The 21,697-nt window shown below is 43.1% G+C and overlaps 1 protein-coding gene across 1 annotated transcript in view; it reads left to right on the forward strand.

Moving 5' to 3' along the window:
- COP1 (COP1, E3 ubiquitin ligase) overlaps nt 1–21,697 on the forward strand; it is a gene marked incomplete at its 5' end in the record, with an annotated part of 115,412 nt that overhangs the window by 22,967 nt on the left and 70,748 nt on the right. The window contains 4 exons of the mRNA XM_026039846.1: nt 1,326–1,402; nt 6,320–6,377; nt 8,155–8,269; nt 11,425–11,560. Coding sequence (XP_025895631.1) covers nt 1,326–1,402; nt 6,320–6,377; nt 8,155–8,269; nt 11,425–11,560 — 386 coding nt within the window. The remainder of the gene's footprint in view (nt 1–1,325; nt 1,403–6,319; nt 6,378–8,154; nt 8,270–11,424; nt 11,561–21,697) is intronic.

A 21,697-nucleotide genomic window follows, 5' to 3' on the forward strand; every position in this document is an offset into this window, starting at 1 on the left:
CATAAAATCTGAATTATTTTCCAAGTGTTTTTAAGACCGTTGACTCCATTCTTCTGTCCTTGTGCAGAAGAATTGAGGCTCCTTGGTCGTCTTCTCTGATCATGTTCTGACCCAGAAGTAAGAAACCCATGCTTCAGAACTGCATTGGTTTGTGCCCCCTTTCAAAATGAAGTTTTCCTAAAGCTCTTTGGGAATGAGCTTGCATTGCCCACAAGCCTGACTTCCAGATTTCTTCACTCACTTCTGACTTGTGTGCTGCCAAATTATCAAAATATGAATAGGACAGACAACAGCAGGAGCTTCCCTTCAGCTGGTAGCTACACAGATTGTAACTTGATAGGTGAAAGCACGTTACAGACTGGATTTTTCCCAGTTTCCTGGGAAATAAAATACCTTAACATTCTTCCCTAAGATTTGTAAAATAGGGTGGCTTTGTGTCTAGAAGCTGTTCCCAGAGCTGTGGCTTCCCTTGGAGCGTATCTAGCAACTTGCTTTTTTCTTCTCTTCAGTCGGGTGTTTCAGGTGCCTGTAAGCGGGGTGCCCGCCCGGTGTGTGATGGTGACCTTTGCTTTCACCGCTGAAGCCGGGCATCTCTGTGCTACAAATACCTTGCTTTCCAGCTAACAGCTAATGGGCACCCAGTGTGAGTTTGAAAGCACCAGTCGTGTTGTCCTGGAACACTTTGCCCCCAACTAATGAGGTGCAGCGTCTTGCACAGCTTCCATTTCTAAAATAGATTAAAGGAATGGTCTCATACTGGGCACAGGGCAGCACTTTAGTCTGAGAACGACAAAGCAAGTTTCTTAAGTGCAAACTTGCTCTTGTGCACCTGCAGAAGACTGACAGATCCTCTTTGAAGTCCAGCACATGATAGTGTCTTCACCCTGTTGTCTTGTGGCTTTGTATTTGTGCCTTGACCTGGAGCCCGCATTCCTTTCCAGCTGCAAAGTCTGTTAGATAAAAGTTTGCGTGTTTCTCAAAACTGTGGTTACAGCTGGCCTGTTCTGCCATGTTTGAGGGAGGAGTTCACATTCCTGGGGCTAGTTCAGAGACAAATGGCTATTAAATAAATCCATTGGGTTTTGGACTATAAACTCTAGAACTGTCTCTTGGGGGAAAAAGCTCCGATTGCAAGATTTCAGGAAGGAGTGGGATGAGAATTGAAAAGAAAAAGATCAGATAGAGAAAAGATTGCTAAGTGGGGCTGGAATGAAGTCAGATAGAGTTGATTATGTACTTAAAAAGTGCTGTGAAAATACTGTTATTAAAAGGCATGCATTGTTGTTGTTCTGTCAGACTTGTTCTACCTTGGCTTTGTGTTTCAGGAAATGAGCGGCTTGTACTCGCCCGTCAGCGAGGACAGCACGGTGCCCCAGTTCGAAGCTCCCTCGCCTTCGCACAGGTACGGCGCTGGTGGCCGCTCCGAGCCTGCCGCTCGGGCTGTACGCGCTGCGGTGACTTTCTGGCGTGTGCCACGCACAGCACAAGGCAAAGGAGTTCTGGAAAGTGCACAATACTTGCATGTCGTCTCTTTCGAATCTGGGGTGAATAGGAACAAATTGGGCAAAGAAGCAGCACCTGAGCTAATAAAATACCCCCTCTAAACTAGATGTCTTGGAAAGCTGCTGTTTTTGACTAACCCGTACACACTTAGCTCGGATAATGAGCCTTTGCTGTGGTGTGAAATATTACCACAGTGTATTTGCTCCATCTGCTGAATGTTCCGCAGTTATGCATGGCCTAAAGAACCTTCAGTTTTTGTGCTGTGTTGATGTCCTCTGGCTTTTCCACTTGCTATGAGTGGTTAAAAGTAGAGGCTCAGAGGTGGGATTTAGATGTACGCACTAGTGTCCCTGTTTATCTGATTTATTTGATTTAATGAAATGGCTTTCTATTAATGTATTGGAAATGTGGAGTTTTGTCTGGAAGATTATGTAGTCTTGTTTATTGATGATAAAACTGTGGGTGTTGCTGTCCAAGTTGCATGTGCCAGGGTTTGCAGTGTTCTACTTTATTGCCATGTTTTTCAGTTGTGAGCAAGCTCTGATTTCACAGAGCCAAGTGATAGTACTAAATGCCTCTTTTGCAGCCCTCTCCAGTGCATTCTCCTAACTGTAAAGTTCTCTAAACCATTAATTTGTATTAAAAAAATTTATCAACCCTTTTTCTGCCACTAACAGCTCTAAACCTAGTAGTCCAGAAGTGAGAGAGAAAAATATTTAAAGTTCCTTATATAGAGATTTAGATACAGTGCTTTGGTAAGAAACCTAGCAATATCTGTTGGGGAATTTTTATTAAGATACTGGTTTTGGGTACTGAGAACAGAATCTTTCTTATTCCTATTAAGTTCTGGTTGTCCTTCAGAGAATGGATAGGAATATGACCAAGATAGGAATAGTATTTATTATTCTCCCCTTTACTGCCTTACACTTTTGTTTTTTTACCTTTTTATTTTTTATTTTGTGAAGTTGGTAGGATTTTTGTCAGATTGTACTAGGCTTTGGTTATTGTTGGTTAAATTAATTGCTTGTTCATTTCATGTTACTGCTACTTGGAGAAAAATGAGCACCAGTTGAGTTGAATTTGTGCTGTGCTGCAGCATTTGCGTGTTAAGCACCATCTTCATAGGATCATAGAATCATTATGGTTGGAGAGATCTTCAAGATCGAGTCCAACCATAAGCCCTTCAACACCATCTCTGCTAAACCCTGTCCCTAAGTGCCTCATCTACACCTTCTTGTTCCTTGAACAGCTTTGCTATCTTTAGATCTAGAAACTTTTCTTTGGTACTTCTCCATGAGTTCTTCTTTGGTACTTCTCCATGAGTAGGAATGTATCTCTTACGGCAAGTGAACAAACAAGCTCCTCGAGAACTTTGAAACCTGGAATAACTTTCAAGCCAAGAGTTTTGTGAATGTCACAATCTGTTGTGTCTATCCTATGTAGGCTTAGGTCTACTAAACATTCTTTAGTGTTGCTTTTTGTCTGTTTTATTGCATATTCTATGGTCATTCATTCTCACTTTTGCTTCTGAAGATCAAAGATAATGTCCTAGATATTTTAGTGAATTAAGTTGATTTAGCTGAGATCTGGTAGGTGATGGTTATGGGTAATGCTATGGCAGATGCATTTAGAGACCACATATTCTTTCCCCCACCTGATCCTATTTTTCTTGCCCTGTTTAGTCTAGAACATGAAGTTCTTGCTTTCATTTGTCTTGCATGAGCAGCTGGGCCTGTTCAGCCTGGAGAAGAGGAGGCTGAGGGGGGACCTGAGCAGTGTCAATAGATACCTCAAGGGAGGCAGTGAGGAGGAGGGGCCGGCCTCTTTTCAGTGGTGGACAGTGATAGGACTACAGGAAAAGGCCACAAATTGAAGCACCAGAAGTTCCAGAGGAACTTAAGGAAGCATTTCTTCACTGTGAGGGTGCCAGAGCCCTGGACCAGGCTGCCCAGAGAGGTTGTGGAGTCTCCTTCTTTGGGGATCTCCCAAACCCGCCTGGGTGCAGCCTGTGCCCCGTGCTCTGGGTGCCCCTGCATGCAGGGGGTTGGACTAGATGACCTCCGAGGTCCCTTCCAACCTTAAGGATTCAATGATATGATGCTGAGAATGTGATACGAAAGGGGCCTCAGGGTTTCTCTAGGGTATGTGGTGTTGCGTTTTTCTCTCAGCTTGAAGACTTTCTTTTTTTTATTCCTTAATGATGCTGCTACAGTAAGAGGTGTTTTTGCACTGGCTTTAGTCAAAGAAAAGCAGGATGTGAAGGAAGTGCTTGAACAGGCCTCGCTTGTTGCCTGGCTTTTGTAGGCTCCTTCTTACATTGACAGGTGTGGTTTTGTCTACCAGGAGACTTCAATTATTTGGACTCAGTTTCCAGTAGCTTGTCCTTTGTGAAATTCATTTTCTTGTCAATGTTAAATATGTCGTGGAGAATATCTCAAACTGTAACTTTGATTTCCCTGTGGAAGGAATGCTGCAGAATTGACATGTCATCAGTTGATTCTTCTAGTTGTATGTTAACTGAGATATTTAATCAGCAAGGTGTCTCCTAGAGATTTGGTGAAGCAAGAAGAATGAAATACAGCCTGTTTGGAAATAGCTTTGTTTCTATGTTACAATGTTATTAAAATTACAGAGGCTTTTAATCTTCCATCTCAAAATCGCATATTTAAACTGTTAACATCCTTAACACCCTGCTAATGGATTGCAACTGTAAAACTTTACTAGTGTGGTTCACAAATATTACAGTGCTGTCTAGTCCCATGCTGAGATGAAAAATAGTTCTTTAGCCTTTGATGGAAGATGGAGTTTGTGGTTTTATTGTTCCCCAGCCACTTAGCCTCATTCATCTCCTTCCTCTAAATTACACACTAGCTTCATGGAGTCTCTGCCTTTTCTCATGTTTGTATTTTATCCCCATGCACGAACATCTTCAAAATCTGAAGTTACGGGGTGTTCTCAATCTTTGCCCCCGTCCTCCTTCATGGGCTCGTCAGCAGGGCCCGAATCCGGCTGTCATCCCGAATACGTGCTCTGCTTCCAGAAACGAGTGCTTTCTCCTTTGTGCTTGTACATCGCACGAGGAAATATTAAATTGGGTAATAGTACAGCGCTTGTTTACAGGATTATGAACTGCTGGTTTGCTTACTAAATAGCGCAGAAAAAAGGGAAGAATCGGCAAGGGAACAAATAGTTCTGTTCTGGGTTTTTCTGAGCAGCCTTGAGCTATTTCTGCTATCAGCAAGTGGCGCAAACAGGCGGTAAAAGCAAGCATCTTGGTGATTAAATATCCAAGCAGTAATAAGGACAAACTGCTGTCCTAGCATTTGTTTCTGGGGAAGGATTCTGGTTTAGGAGTCAGTTGTTTGGCTCAGCAAGCAAAATCTTGAGCTTCTTCTGCCATTTATTCTAACCTCTACACCTTATGCACCAACCTGGTGTAACAAATGCAATTTGTAGTCCACAGGTTGCTGTGCTGTTTTCTGCTGTTTGTTCCAGGGTTGCTAAATTTTCCATCTTACTGTAGTTGACTTTCCTAATTGCAGTTACTGTTAAAAGCTTTGCAGAAAGTTTTCCCTGTTTGCTTTCTGTACCTTCCTCATCAGTTGGTTCCTGGGTGGGTTTTTCACCCGGATGCATGCCCTGCCCGGGAACGGTTCTCCCGTTGTGTTCCGGTCACGGGAGCGATGCCCTGCTCTTGCACTGCCGTCGCTTCCTCCGCGATAGCTAGCAGGAAGTAAGCATTTCTTTATTACATTTTCTTTGCTTTTCTCCTACCTCTGACGGGATGGATGTCATCTTAAAAGTTAACCCCTAATATTCTAAAACTGACTCTGTCTTCCTTTTATACTTGCCTCTACCTACAGAAGAGCCTTATATCATTTAGTGCAATATTTGAGAGTTTTAGTGCAATATTTAGGCACTTCCATCCTTCTGGACTTAAAGGCGGCCTGAGTTGCTTCTTGTTCAGGAATGCCAAGTGCACCCATCAGTTCTGGCAAGCCCTGCACGGACATCGCTTGGTGCAGCTCTGTTTCACAAGCCAACACACCTATAACCAAGCTCTGGCAGCTTTTTAAAGAAGCCTGCAGCTTTCCTAAGAAATGCTTAAATCTAAGGCCACCTTGGAGGTGAAAGGAACAAAGATAAAACTGGATTTTTTCTGTCCCAGCCAAAACATAGAGCGGAAGCGAGTTAAAGGATTCTCTAGCCCTGTGTTTAGATAGGGTGAGGTAGCAGCTTGTATGTGAATCAAACGTAAGGAAAACTGAAAGGATAGAATAGAAATATTCTTGAAATATATTTGTCTGGCAGCATCTTTTAAATTTCTGAACTTCACTAGATTTGATGCTTATTAATAATCCAGGTTTATGCATGTATTCAGAGATACCTGGATGAATAGCATTCTTCACAAGCTGGCTTCTTTAGCTTTTTATTTATCTATTTGCTTTGCATGACTGTCTCAAATACCATGGTTTTTGTTTTGTCAAGGGACCGGGAAAAGATGATAGGATATTTTCAAAACACCTTACCCTGCATATTTCATATTAAGAATATGGTTTTGCATTTTAATCGGAGATTATTAGATTGCCCGTGCATATCGCTTGTGTAACAATAAGCGAAAACAACCTTGTCGTTTTTGTCTGTAAAATGAATTCCAAAGACAAGTTCACTTTTGGATGTAAAAGGGGGCGGGGGAAGGACAAAAACACTAATAACTTGAAAATGATAAAGGATGATTGGATGGTGATGTAAGCAAGCTATTATTATATATAATATGTATTTCTTTTTTATTTTATAAATATATATTTTTTTCCAGTAGTATTATTGATTCAACGGAGTACAGTCAACCTCCAGGCTTCAGCGGCAGTTCTCAGGTAAGGCAATGCTTGTGTCTGTGCAGAGGGAAGGGCAGGAGTGAGTGCAAGGGCTGGGGAGAGGGTGGTCCCAGCTCAGTGCAGCTCCCAGGATGCTGGTCAAGGGTGACACGGTAACTGGTCAGCTGAGCAACCTGGAGTCAGACATAGTGCTGTAGGAACGACTGAGCATGCTGGTGAATTCTCATATTGGTGTGGTCGAAAAAGTGTGATAGTGTGATACATTTAGACCTGTGACTTAATTCTGACCCTCTCTCAGGGGAGAGGCATTTTTCCCTTCTCTGCATCCTCCGGTCCCCATTCTTCCCCTGCAAAGGCCACCCTAAAGAAGGAAGAGGTGAATTTTGATGTTGCATTTCTTCCCCAAATGAGCAGCCTTTGGGGAAAGGAAGTACAGCTGCCACTTTGCATTGACAGTGCTTTGGATCAGTTTAACCATTAAAAGCAGGAAATATTTTATTTTGCAAGATACACTTGTTTTGAGGTGTTAGTGTGAGAGCCCTACAGACAGCATTAAGAACTCGTAACTTCTCTCTGTTAGCGACAAATGGGTTTCATAAACTACTGCTGCTCTGGTCTGTGGGCTTTAAGTTTCACAAGGAGTTGCAGCTTTACTTGGTTTATAAGGCTGTGTGGAGCTTATATATTCAGAACTCTGATAAGGAATGGCATGTGTTTGGTCTCCGTTGTCATTTCCTGTCTTTATACTTTAAATTTGCCTTTGAAATTAAAACAAATAACTGTAATATTAAGCACACAAAATAAGCTCCAGTTTTTTAGTCACTCCGCGTGACAACCTTCTTTGTGTGCGAATGATCTATTTCTGTCCTTGAGAGTGCGAGATCCACACTGTAGTGCAAATTGGCTAATTAAACCTGAGTGTTTTTGGAAGGGAAGTTAAGGGAACTCTTGAAGTGAAGAAACGTGTAGTTCAAAGACAGTCTCATTTCTGCAAGGCTTTCCAGTGAAAGGAGTTCTAAGAATATAAACTCAACTGCTTTCTTTTAATAATCAGCCCTGGTAGGAAGCCTTACATTGGGCAYGACTCTACTCAGATGAGCAGCTTAGCTTTCTTTCACAGTATAATTAGTTTTGCATYGCTTACCAGTGCAGAAACGTGTTCTTAGGAAAGCATTTGTATATTGCAATCCTACGGGACAATTTTGCCCTCTCTATTTGAGACTGAGAAGTAAATAGAGGAAATATCACATAGGCYCTTTAGGAATTTTGCAAATAGTATTTAGTTGTAGTTCCTTCTTCAGCTAGGAGCAGGGAGCTGTGTGTAGCTGTGAAGCCTTTGTCCTCCTCTGTTCAACAGTACGTTTTAGGGCAGCTAGCAGAGTTGGGACAGCAAAGTAGTTAGGGTTACTKTGTTAGTGTGAGAGTTATGTCCTCAGCTGGAACAGCTGCAGTAGGCTTCTTGGGTCTTACAATACAGTGAGCACTGAATAAAAAGCATTTGGGTGCTAYTTGTTTTTCCTCTCATTTCCCTTATCTCTCGCTCCTGTTTCCCAATGCTGCTTAACAAGCAGCCAGATGTGGGCGGTTTAAAATACTTATCTGCCCAGCATCTGCTGCAGATGGGTTCGTATAGATGGTCTCAGCATAGCTGAGCTGCTGTGTGCCAGTTTGAGACCTGTGAAACTTTCTTTTTTATCATTGTTTTAGACTCTTAATCCTCTATAAATAATGTACAAATTGTTTATAGTAAGGTAGACTCTGTTGGAGTAGATGGCGTTACCTTTCTGAGGAGGTGTGTTGTCTGTTCTCTGTGCAGACCAAAAAACAGCCATGGTATAACAGCACCCTGGCCTCCAGACGGAAGAGGCTCACRGCCCATTTTGAGGACCTAGAGCAGTGCTATTTTTCCACGAGGATGACCCGTGTCTCAGGTGAGCTCCTCTTGCATGGCGGTGGCTTTCAAGCACTCTAGAAGATCATTTCAGAATAGGCTAATTTATGCAAGAGCAGCTCTCGCTTTTCCTCTGTAAGTGGTTCCTATAGGAAGGTTGCTGTGCATATTTATGCGTGTTATTTGGACCATCCTTTCTTGTTGTTTTGTTTGTGGGTGTGTTTTTTTTTTTCTTGGCCAATCTTTGAGGATTCTAATTATAGAAAACTTAATCCCTTCTTTTAGGAAGGGCACATATATTGCATTATAATCCTGTACTGTGAAGGACATAACCAGAACAAACAATTTCACTGATGCATTGTGCTGAAAATGCAAATGCTTGAAACCAGGGGCCAGGTAATCCTCCTCAGTGGATGTGGTATAAATGCAGTGGTTAAAACACTGCTATCAAAATACTACAGGAGCATAAACGTAACCTGACAAGTTCTGTTGCATTCAGTGTGCAATAGGTTTTAACCTTTTACGAAGTTTCAGGAGCTGGAGGTTCTCTTAGGTTTTCTAGATTGTGGGTCTTTCAACAAATGCCTTGCAGAAGTGTAGAAGCTGGGTACTGAGCAGCTGTCCCAAGCTCTCAACCCATAGGCCGCACCTCAAGTTTAAGAATAGTTTTATAGACTTAGAAGCTGTTTTCCCAGTTGTGTCATTCATAACAGCCGCTGGATAATGGTTACGTGGTGCGTGCATGGAGGGTTCCTGATGGCACACTGGGTTTGAGAAAGAAGCAGGTCCAATGGATGTCTCTTGAGCGAGGGCGAGGCAGCTCGGGCTGCTCTGTTGCGTGGAGCTGTGAGCTGTAGCTCGTGCAAAGACTGACAGAGGCAGAGAGCAGCCAGCTRGCCCTCAGGGGAAGGGAAACACTTCCCAGGAGCAAGAGGGAACCACGCAGAGGTTGCTGAGACAGTGTCCTATAGCAAAGCCTGGGAACCAAGGGCCAACCTTGAAGGACAGAGGTTGGCGGGAGAGTTAGGATAAGAACAATTTTTTCCCTTCTACGCTCAACACATCTGCTGATTCCAGGTCTCATCCAGCACGGTAAAATGGTTTTAACAGAGAATGCAGCATGCTGAAAGGTCCTTTAGGAGCTACAAAGTCAGAGAAGCCAGTTGTGTATGACCTGTCAGTCACAGAGGTGCTAACAAGTGCTTGGTAGACCACAGGGCTTCCCAAATTGTACTGTGATGTTTTCACGCAGTGCATCTTTGTGRTACAGAAATGTGTTTATGCTAAAGTAATATTTTTATTAACCAAGAAGAGCAAATTGGACTCTCACCAGCATTGCCTTATGGAAGACCTCTTCCTTCATAATAGGAGCTACCAATATGAACCTAGTGAAACTAAACTTCTTCTTTATGTGTATAGGTGAGCTGCTCTAAAGTTGGAAGATTTGCAAGCGAAGCTTTTCTTGTGGTATTTAGTTAGGCTTTCTTCTCTTTAAGTGTCATTCCTGCTTATTGACACAGTTTAAATAGGATTTAATGTGGACACAAAGTTTTTTTTGCAGGAGATGCCCATGACTCTTCTAATAGGAAGTGCAGAAGTGATGTAACTAATTATGAAGTGGCCTTGCACTTTGACAGGGCAAAATGTTGTGAGAAACACCATTCCATTTTCTAGGCACAGCTGTAGAATAAATGGTAGGAAGGCGGGACTCCTGATCTCTGAATGAGGGAATGGAAGAGCAGCAGCTATTTGTTCTCATTCAGGTGTCAGAGGCAGAAACAGTCTTTAAAAAATGCTGAGTGATGTTTACCTCCCATCTCCTCCTCTGGCTCTTCCTGCAGCAGGCAGCAGTGATGATTTTAATGTAGAACAGCATTTTGTTCATTTCATGCCTTTTAATCCATCTGATAAGTGATGTATATGCTGCTAGCCTTAAACATCCTGATTACTCCACTTCACCTTTTCTTTATAAAATTGCAAATTAAATAGCGTAGAAGGGGCATTTCAAAATGCCATGCAGTTGTAGATCAAGCTCATTAGTTCTGAGCAACAGGAATTACTGAGGTACGTAAAGAATTTGTGCTTTCAGTGTTTTCCCATGAGCAACCACTGCTGTGTTTCCATGGCCTGCCTTAACATTTCTCCTTTGCTGCCTTTTCACCACAGTATTTCCAGAGCTTGCTCATAAGTTGTTTTATCTTTTCCTTGCACTACTGTTACACTACTAATACAGTGCAACTGAGCACCCCAGACGACTTGTGAGCTGCACTGTGAGTTATGGAGCAGCTGCTTCTTTTGTGCTGCGCTGGTGCAAACAGGCAAAGCAAACGTGCGAGTGTTAGAGGAGAAAAGGGCCAATTCCTGCCCAGGGACTCTGCCTCATACAAGGAACTTGCATTCGACGGGATGGTTTGTCTRTGCGGTGCTATGCTAAGTTTGGGGAGATTTCCCCTTGTTTAGGAAATGTTAAAGTTAAAATGATTTCAACAGAATTCTTTTCATAAACATCAAACATGAGAAATAGGGGAGTGATTTTAATTTTCTGTGTTGCAATTTTAACTTTTGTAGTAAATGATTATCAGAATATTTAATATTATTTTTCAAGATAGCTCAATTTTGCCTTGTCTGCAGAAGGTCCTAATTTTCAGAAAACTGTAGCCCAGGGAGCCTTCTGATTTTATGCTTGTTTCCCTTCTCCAGCCCAGAAAAACTCTCCCTTAGTTCTGTTAGTTTTGGAGTAGGAAGAGAAATACTTCCTCTAGAGGTATTGGGAATGTGATTGACACCAAATGGAGATGTATTGTAACCCAAATACAGGGAAATGAATATATTTTCACCTCCATAGAGTATAAGACACTCTTAAAATGCATTTTGATATGCTTTAAGGTTTTCTGTTAATAATCTTTCTGGCCCATGTGCTGCGAATTTGCATAAAATAAGTGAGCTTCTCTACCTGGAAAGATAAATTCTGACAGCTAGGCAGGTCTTTAGCACAGTAGTTTGAACCGAAAAGACTTAATTTATGTTCTGAAACATTCCCTGTCTTCAGTGAGTGCTACAAGTGAAAGAAAGAATAAAGTTTTCTGACCAAGACTCCTCCCCAAATACCAAGCAGAAGTGTGAACACGTGCATCTTGATTCCCATTTTTGTGGTTGAGTTTATCTTCTTTTTCTGTCCTCTTCAATCCGCCCTAGATGACAGCAGAACCACAAGCCAACTGGATGAATTTCAGGAGTGTCTGTCCAAGTTCACGCGCTACAACTCTGTCCGTCCCCTGGCAACACTGTCCTACGCTAGTGACCTCTACAATGGTTCCAGCATAGTATCCAGGTAAGAAATATTATGGATTTGACAACGAGCGTCAATAGAAGGTAAGAGCTGCTGAGGCAGAGTTAATAACTTGTATTAAMCCAGATATGGTCTATACTTATGTGACGCTCTGCAGTGGTTTCCCCAAAATAATTTTGCACGGATATGATATTGGTGAAAACACTTAGCTCCTGCAATAGGAAATGTTCTGCCAGATGGTGTCAATCAAGACTGAGACCAGAACCTTTGAGATGCTAGTGAATATCAAGTAGACAATGTGGAGCCTATAATAGGCTCTGTCATCTTTGTGTAAGTGCAGTTGCATCTTTAGTGATGTAGCCCAAGCATTAAAAAAAAAAAAAAATCTGCCGGGTATTTATAGGTTTATGTGATGTTGGTTTAAATGTTGGTAGATGAAGTCATCGTGGTAAGAATAAAYAGCAGAGTAGTTTGTATTTGCAATTGCTTGCACTCCGCTAACTGTTAGAAGTTCTGTTTACAATTCTGAATGCTGCTGAGGGGGTGAAACCCCCTTTATGGTGAAACCAACTGAACGGTTCTGTTGTTGCCCGAGAAACTCTGCACCCRTGCCATGGGAGGCACGGTCATGTCCTCGGCACCACTGCAGAAGCTCATCAGAGCCTGCAGTGCACCAGCGCAGACCTTTAAGTTCAGCCGGACAGTTAAATTCCCACCGACTGTCGTCTTCCAGTTCAGTTCCATGACCCTGCTCCCTGAGGGATCAGGCCTCGTGGGGATAGGGAAAGATGGGACTAGTCAGCAGCTSGAACCTTCGGCTGCTTGCAGCAGCTGTGGACACAGGCCCAGGGGCATTGATTCCTCATCACTCTGTGGTAGCCTGTTCGGAGCTGTTRGTGGTGCTGGTGGAAGGAAGGATGCACCGTGCTCATTGAAACACTTGCACGTGGTGGGAATGCAGGAGCCGGTGTCAACACTCACAGCAACCTTGAGGGAGCGTGGCAGTACTATGCCCTGCTTTTATATATAGGAACCATGGGATCCAAGGTAGGAATACCTGATATTTTGAAAGAAATACCCGAGGAAATAATGATTTGAACTCTTCTGAGCCTTGCTCTAATGCCCTAAGAAGGAGCCTTTCAGATGGTGACAGCACAGCTTGGATATTATGAAGAGCTCCCAAAAATCTTGCATTGTATGAAGAAATTGAGGCATGTAAAGCATGGAATACTTGTATTGTTGTAAAGCTACTTTGATTCCTTAACTTCTGCAGTGTGTAACTGGAATGTATAATACCTGTATCATGTCCAAATTAATCTCCGAGGCCAGAACACAATAATCACTGATCCAACGATTGTTTAACCTGCGCTGATTGAGTTCATGCTGGCTGCAGTGAAATGAAGATGGGAATCTCCCCACAGGGCAGACAAACTTCCTTGGCTCCCGAGTTCAGCGTGGATTGCAGTTTGCTCTCTTGCCCTTTCCCTTCTCCTTGACATTCTGCAAGAGCAGCATTTTTGTGGCATCTGGTTGGAAAATGCTGGAAAGGCACTAAATCTCTCTCGCATTTTGAAGGTATTGGAATAAGATTCTTGGGTGAAAGATTAATTTGAAAAGTATGTGGTTTATTGTTACTAAAATGGAGAAATCTGGGGACTTTCCTCCWAGCCAGTGCTAGTAATAGTAGCTATTTAATGTTAAATGCATTTAACCAGGAGATATCTTGGCTTACAACTTAATCTTCTCCSCGGCCTTTACTTTTTATTTATCTTTGGGGTTTTAGTATGTGAGCTGAATAAGATTGCTCACTTTTGAGCGTGTCCTCAAGCACTTCAGTGAAGCAGGACTGCTAAATGTGCAGCCGTTATAGGTCCCGCTGCTTTGGGGCTACCCAGGCGATTTCTTTAAAATTAAATGTGTTAATCCAGAATTTTCATATATGTTGCTCAACACAGCTCTGTTTATCATTCTTCAACCAAATTAATAGGCTCAAGTTCAGAGAGAGTCTTTATGAATGTAATAAATGGAGGTTTGTGTCTCAGTGCTGACAATTCAGGGTAGTAAAAATAAATACTTTTAGGTGCCCACAGATGGGCTGAGTTGAATATTGGGGCTTTAAAAAGCTTTATTTTTCTGAATATCTRAATATCTTCCATGGGGTATGTTGCAGAGAACACCAGAAATGGTGAAAAGCAGCTCTCAGTGGTTAGCATCTGCTGTTAAGTCCACTGCGTTTAAATGCAAAGTAAATATAAAGTTGCCAGTCCTTATTTAAAAAATAAAATCCCTAAATTAAAAAAAWAAGCCTATATTTTAAAGGGGTATTTTAAGAATACTGAAAGTGGAACTGATGCAAAGTTGAACTAGCACTTAATTTGGTTATATATTGTGTTTTTGTGCTGTGTGTTGTGGGTTTTTTGTTTGTGTTTAAGGGGGAAAAAGAAAAAAACCGTATGTTACAAACGGATAATGCAAGGGTTTGCATTGCTTTGCACCGGATGTTCACCCACCGGCTTCCCAAGAGGCTTTTAAGGTAGATGAGGCTTGTTTGCTGAACAGAGTGATGGAAGCCCGTTCAGGCTCTGCAGCGAAAGCACAGGAATGAAGATGCAGCCCAGTGCTCGGCTCCGCGCTGGCTTTGCCCRGGAGGCCGGGTTCGAGCGGCGCTGTGCGTGCGGGTGGGCTCCGCGGCAGCATCCGCACGGTGGCAGCCGCGGCCCGCGGCGCCCCCGGGGCGGGCACGGCAGGCTCCGGATGCGCCCCCGGTACCCGGCTGCATCCTCCCGAACCACACAGGGCTGCCGAGGGCGTGTTGCTAAATCACAGGTCTGATGGAGGAGCAGTGTTTGCTTAGAAACAGCGGGCACAGGGGAAAATGCAGTCCTCCTTTYCCTTTCTCCGCTTTGCTTTCTTTCTTCCGAGAATAGTTATGGGATTAACACAGAAGGATTTTCGATGGGAACATATCCAGGGCTTTGAAGTGGTCRGTCACATCGTGTTGCTTTAACATAGGGGGGACTTTCAGCATGTTTGCAGTAGGAATATGGCCAAGTACTTCAACACGCTAAATTTCTTTTTGTGCATTCAGATCTCCCGTATAGAGCTGTTTACCTAGTTTTCACAAGTATATTAAGATTTGTTAGAATTGGGCTAAGAAATAATTTTTTCATGTAATATGCCGCCAGACAGAACTGTCATCAGAGCTTAACTTTTCTTCTACTTACTGAGACAGTAAATGGTAGAAGGCTTTCTGTTAAAAATGAGACTGTAAACTGCAGCGTTAGCATTAGAATGATTTATGCAGAAAATTGCTTTAGCACTGTCATGGACCTTCAGAGAATAATGTGGCAGTCTTTCATATTAAAATGAAAACAGAAAAATCCGAGATGCGGGCTACAGCAAGAGCTGTGTCTGAAACCAGGCCGTTGGAAAGCTGCTTCTCACACTGGGTAGCTCCTGAGTCTGCTAGAAACATGGAATCATACAATTGTTATGGCTGGAAAAGACCTTCAAGGTCATAAAGTCCAACCGTAAGCCTCTCAACACCCTGCCCGCTAAACCACGTCCTTACATGTCCCATCTACAYGTTCCTTGGACACTGCCAGGGACAGTGGTGACTCCACGACTTCCCTGGGCAGCCTGTTCAATGCTGGACTACTCTGTCTGTGTAGAAATTCTTCCTGATGTCTAACCCGAACCTGTCCGGGCACAACTTGAGGCCGTTTCCTCTTGTCCTATTTTTGGTCGTTATTCTGGAGAAGAGATCAACCYCGCCTCACTACAACCTCCTYTCAGGTAGTTGTAGAGAGCGATGWGGTCTCCCCTGAACCTCCTCCCCTCCAGACTAAATAACCCCCGYTCTCCCAGCCGCTCCTCAKAAGGTCAGGGCTCCARCCCCTTCATCATCTTCACTGTCCTCCYTKGGACCTGCTCCAGCTCCTTTCCTGCAGTGAGGGGCCCAAAGCTGAACACAGTGTTCGAGGTGCAGCCCTGAAAGCCCTGGGTTTTGGGGGCAGTGACTGGGGTTTTTTCAGTCTGCTTGGTTTTCACATTCCTCTGGGCTGGCTCTCCAGTTCTTGGAGAGATCTCAAAGTGGTGCCCCAAGGGGGCTGTGTGGCTGAGGCCGTGGTTGTCCAGGAGCTGAGCGATTTACACAGAGGAAGACACCAGAGTTGTCCTCGTTCTGCTGCAGCTTGGCTGAACGTCTCTCCTGGAGCTGGCGATCCRGCTTCGGCTCTTCATTTTTCAGGCTCTGGGTTCTCACTTTCGGAGACTGCTGATTTTTCTATTGCTTTTTGTTCCTTTACAACTAAGTAAAGGAGAGGAYGTGAAGAGGCTTTTCTTATCATTTAAACCCTATGATTAGACCAGCGTTTTCAAGATCGTATTTTTGTTTGTGTTGAGCCTTTCAGTAGCATGAACTGAAATCCTTTCTTTGAATCCTTTCAAAGGTGAGATTAAAAGAAAAAATCCATTAAGAGTATGTRTTCATTAAACCCATTCTATTTTGTTCCCCTTTTTACTTTGAACTAAAGTGCTTTTCCATGTAAATTGAGGTTCGTGCTTAATAAGGTGCTTTTCAGTTTTCTGTCCACCATCACTAGTGGTTTTTTTTTTCTTTTTTCTTTATTTCTTTTTTAAATGTAATGCGCTGGTTAGTGGAACCATTTTAGTAAGTTTGTGACCTAGCAATGCTTCTATTTTTTGTTATGAAGATACATGAAAGAAATATGTGAGTAATTTATCCTTCACACGATTATGCTTTAGAGTACAGTAGTTACTGCTTTTTGACAAGATGAGAAATGATGAGAGATGACCATGTTTTTTTAACATTCTGCCCTAAATCAGTGGGGGGAGAGGGCAGATTTTAAAGGAATTTCTATTTAAAAGTGGCAGTTTGAAATACTGGGAAAAATCTGACTCATTCTGTTTCATTTTGACGTCAAGTATTCCTTCAAATGGAAGGAAGGAAAGAATGCTTGGTTGGAGATGCTGACTTCAGTGTTTGCTATCAAGGCTGCTCCCTCCAGCCTTGACCAGAAGAGCAAACCTTGCGGTGGCTCTGGCATGGCACAGCGAGCGCACTTGCCACGCGAGTCAAAGTTGTTCTTGAATCTACATGAGCTTTTAGAGAGAAACTTTGCATGGTCTGGACTTGGTAGGTTAATAATGATTAGTGGGACCTTATTTTTCCTAGTATTTTCAGACTGTCTGCTAGTAGGAAGATCCTTTTCTCATAAAACTCTTAATACTTCAACGCTGTCTCCATCTGCGGGTATTTAGATTGTTTTTTCTATCAAATTATTTGCTTGCCTTTTTGATAAGCAATCTCTAAGATATTGTAATATACTTAACCAATTTAGGAATCAGATTTTAAACCAAGTGTATTAAACAATGATTGCTTCTCTTGATAATACTTTTTTTATAACTTGAAGTTATTTCAGCCGATTTAAACAAGTATCCCTGGAAAAAGTTTTCCTGTAGTGCTGTTCAGTTGCAGCACTGGGTGGTCGGGTTTTGAGCGAGCTGCTTAGAGGTTTTGCAGAGCCCTCCGTCCTTGGTGATTTTTCAGGGTTCAACTGGCCTCACCCATGAGTCTGACCAAAGGTCTGGCCCTGCTTGAACAGGAGCGAAGATTAGGCACTTCCCAAGACTTCTCCCAGCCTGAATTACGACATTCTTAGCTGTTGTAATGTTATTTAAAGCAACTTGTATCATTCTCACCGTGATATTTTTTTTCCCTTTTTTTCAAGTATTCTTGATGAAAACATGAGCAGTTTATTAAAACTTGAAGCTCTGTTCCCAGCATCTTGTCAAGTCTTCCTCTGGCCTTAGATATGGGGAGAAGCAATTTGCTTGTCTGATTTTTGTCACATACTGTGCAAAGTGAAATGCTGCTTCCTAAATACTTCGGGATCTTCAGAACACGGGTGAACATCATAGTATTCAGTAGAATGAGACCGGGCTCTTCGGAAGAATCCTGTCAGGAGATTGCAGAAAGGTACCATGGGTGCTACAGTGTTGAGTGTTATCCCTGAGACCAGCYTTTGGGTTGGGACGGTGGTAGCGTGTGGAAGCTGCATCGCGTCGGAGCTGTCACCTCTGCTACATGATCAGAACAAAAATCCCTTCCACGATTTCATCAAAAAGGCATGCTGTTCCCGTGTTCCTCTGCCGGGTAAGCCCCTACCCCTAGCACCCCCCTCCAGTCTTTTTGGTGCTGGGCACTGGCACAGTGAATTTTGTGTCCACCTACCTGAGGAAACAAAGCCCATCTTTATGGAGCACCAGCTGCTGTCGCTTTACTGCCTGTCCTTAGTAAACCTCCAGCAGTATTTGCAGGATTCGCCTCCCTCTACTAGTAGAAGATAATCAGAAAAGAATTAATGTCCCTGGATTTTTGTTTGTTCTTGCACACTAGGGGACTTAATTTGTTAAATTATAGGTTGTTTTAAATCTTTTTATTTATAGTGATCTGGTAAGGCCTATGAAGATGCAGAAACAAATCTGTGAAGAACTTTAAAGAAACTCACTGGAAAAGATGCTGGAGCTAATGATTATTAATAGTGTCTGTATTAATACAGGCTGCAAGACAAAGGTGCTTTGGATTTGTGTGTTGTTTAGATGCTTTGTGGAATAACTTAAGGAGAGATGCTGTTATACTCAAACAGATATGTGTATCTACGGACTRAAAATGGTGGTGGATCAATTTGCTTGATCGGAAACTTGTGTGCAATAAATGGTATCCATCAGTACCTCTCATTCCTCTAATGAATAGAGAAATATGGATAGCRCATAGAATAGTGACCAAAAGATTCAAAATGCCATCGAAGTAATCTCCTGAAGTGGATTTGACAGTTGGACTAGAAATGTTTCAGAGGCCATTTAACCTCCTTGGGCTGTTGGCAAGCGGCAGGACCACCAGAATTTATTGTTTCAAGCCATTCTTTGGCTCGTCTYGGCCGCTCATCTGCGGGCTAGAGACTTGGAGCCTGGGAAAGCCAGTGCCTCGATTCCCAGTGCCTGTTGGATTTAGTGGAGGCACCTGAAGACGTTTCCATCTCCCCCGCCGCTCCGGCTGCCCTGCTGCACCAGCTCATGGTGGTGTCTGATGGGTTCGCAAGTACCAGATGTGGTGGCTTGGAGACCAGTCCCCAAGCTGTAAAATGTATTTCGGAGGCACTCCGGCGTCGATCCCAGGAGTTTGAGCGGCAGCCTATTGCTAGCACTGTTYTGATGAGCCAGCACGGCTCTGCAGCCAGGCTGGCCTTGTCCGGCCTGAGGCTTCCGTTTGGAATGGGCTCCCTCCGTGCAGCTTGCTCCGTGTGCAGCTGGGGAAGAGCCTGGGAGCTTCCCCGCTGAGAAGGGTTTCCCCGGCTTGAGTGCGGGAAGAGGAGAAGGGCGCGTAGAGCTGGAGGGGGACAGCTTCTTCCATCAGTGTTTTGCCACTTGGAGGCAATGCGCACACTCTCGTCAAAGCTGCTCGCAACCCATCTCTGCTCAGCCTAGCTGGGAGAAGTGACAGATACTGTGGGTTTTTTTTTTTGTTTTTCCCCTTAAATATGCAGAGTGTGTGCAAAATATTACAGCAGACAGACTGATAATTTGGCTAGAATTTGAAGTAGCATCATAAGAAATTCTGTGTTTAACTGCTGCAGTTTTTGGTTAACACTTCTCTGCGTTAGCTTATTTTTTAATGTGGTGTATGTGGAAAAACTGAATCCACTCCTCATTAACTTGCATGATAGTTTTTTTGCTTGACTTTGGCTCATTTTACTTGTGTATATCTGGCACATAGGCCCTGGGATTGTCGTCATCTCCTCAGCATGCAGAAGAGCATCACCCAGCAGTAAAGTGGCTTTTTATCAATACACTTTGTGTTCAGTTGCTTGCAGAATTCAGTAGTTCCCCATAGGCTTTCCCATCATTGCTGCTAATTAAGAAAGGTTCCACTGAATACATATACGTGGAAAACTTGCAYAGTAGAACAGAATAGCTGCAGAGTGGTTATAGGGCCTTACAGTGAGCGTCATAATCCGCTATGGCTTTTGGAAAGATCGCAGCTTTTACATGGAGGATCAGGATCGAGGTCTCCATTTCTGCCCCCCAAAATAGTGGACATCCTGGTTCTCAAAGTTTAGCTGTTGCTGGCAGGCAATAACATATAGGCATAGTACAAGGTATAGTAYGTTCTCTCATTGGATTAAGGAAGAGAATGTTACTGGATTTGGCAAAGACAAAACATGAAAGTAGCTCTCTTGGTTTTAATTTTAAGTACTCTAAAATTTAGTTCAATCTTAAGTGCTCTAAGATTGAACTAAACCTACAAACCTCTGTAAAACTTCTAAAAACGCATATGAATGTCTATAAAAGAAGTTAATATTCTTTTTAAAACAAACTCCTTATAGCCTGGGAATATTAGTCTCTATTAGAACTGATGGCATTTCATTATGCATAAAATGATGTTTTTATTAGCATGAGGTGGGCCTAGAATTACATCTAATTACATTAATTTGTCGACTTGAGCAAGAAAATGTGTAAGTATCAAAACAAATTAAAACTCTSGGCTCTTGTGGCTGGGAGAAAGCTGTGGAAAGGCGGGATTGTTTAACCCGTGTCCTCCAAGCCCCAAAGCAGGGTCTGCCCTGCTGCAGACCCCAGTGAGCGGTGGAAATGGCCCGACCTGTTTTTTTCCACACCGGTTTCTGCTAGCTGGGAAGCAAGAAGGGGTAAGATCTAACTGCTTTATTTAAAGGAAAAAACATCCCCTATGCAGAGGACTTTCTGTAGCAGCAGACCTAAAGACTGCTGCTAAATTACCTTACATTTTTTCCTATAGACAAAGTAGCAATAACTTGCGGCATTATGTGTACTTAGTCATTGATTTGGGTGATGGAGCTCTTGGTGGCGGGAAGTAACTGAGAGAACTACCAATGTCCTCCGAGAACAGGAAGGATCTCTTTGGTTTGAGTCCTTTGTTTACCCATCTATTTTCAAGTAGGAGGAAGTGAAACGCCAAGGCACCGTGGCCTGGGGTGCTTCTGTGCCATTGCCCTGGCTGTATGTTCTCCTTCCCTTCTCCCTGTGCTTCCTTTTCATTGGATCAAGCCCACAGCTCATGTAAGTGCGATTACCCCGGTGACTAACTTGTGACTCAAACTCTCCACCAGCCTCATAGCTGGGGTCCTTTGCTCGTGATAATTCAGAGACAAACAAAGGCACTAGCAACTGTGAAAGCTCAAACTTGCTAAATTTGGTCATGCAAAGCCCGGGCTGCTTTGATCCAGAGCAAAACCGCTTCTGTCTCAGTCTGTGCGAAGGCAATGTCCTCTTTCCCAACAACATTTAACTCATCACTGGACACAGTGATGAACAGTTTTGAAAGATCACCTGTGGTTTATACTAGATAGCTCTTGGACTCATTTGGGCATGTTTACGTGCGTAGGTTGTCTGCTTGGGCTGGGTAGTGTGGAGGTGGAGCGTTCCTAAAGCTTCCTCCGTTTTTTTGGGGTTATTTTTCAACCCCTGTTACAGATGATCCATGGCAGCCTACAAAAGGMCTAATGGCGGCATCAGGTGAAGAAAATACATCCAGCTTCTCTGTGATAGCAAATAAATGTACAAACGCCAGGCTTAACCTTTGCAAAGCGGTTGGTTAAACAGCTTTTTAGGATGCTCTGTGTTCCACCAAGTGCTCTCCTGGGATGAGGCTCAGCCAGTGAAATGCATTTTGCATCAGGCCTCTGTTAGACTTGAATCTCATCCATTAAGGGTCTGTGATTATAGTGGCCAGGACATATTTAGTTTGATTGGAGAAAAAAATCTGSCAACTTTTTGCTAATTTGGAGCCTGTATCTCAGCCACTTAGCTTGTTTCTTGGGAATGAAAATGTTTATTATRTGATGGTAGAATGCATTAAATGGAGTCTCCTTTGTAGCTAATCCATGTATCCATGGAAATTTGCGGGGGCTTTTTGGTTTGTTTTCCTGCCCTTCTCTCCCACTGCTCGCTGCAGGAAGCTAGGAATTGAGGCAACTTATCTGATATTCTTACTTAGTTTGTAGTTTGGAGAATCTATTTCCTGCGACGACTGTCTGAATTGAGCGTGATGGGTATGTGCTATCCCTAGTGGTCTATTCATGTTCCTGTGGCACTGAAGAAAGGAGAGATTGATGCAAA

Source organism: Nothoprocta perdicaria, unplaced genomic scaffold (assembly GCF_003342845.1).
Source record: "Nothoprocta perdicaria isolate Ctin4 unplaced genomic scaffold, notPer1 scaffold_243, whole genome shotgun sequence".
NCBI classification, from domain to species: domain Eukaryota; kingdom Metazoa; phylum Chordata; class Aves; order Tinamiformes; family Tinamidae; genus Nothoprocta; species Nothoprocta perdicaria.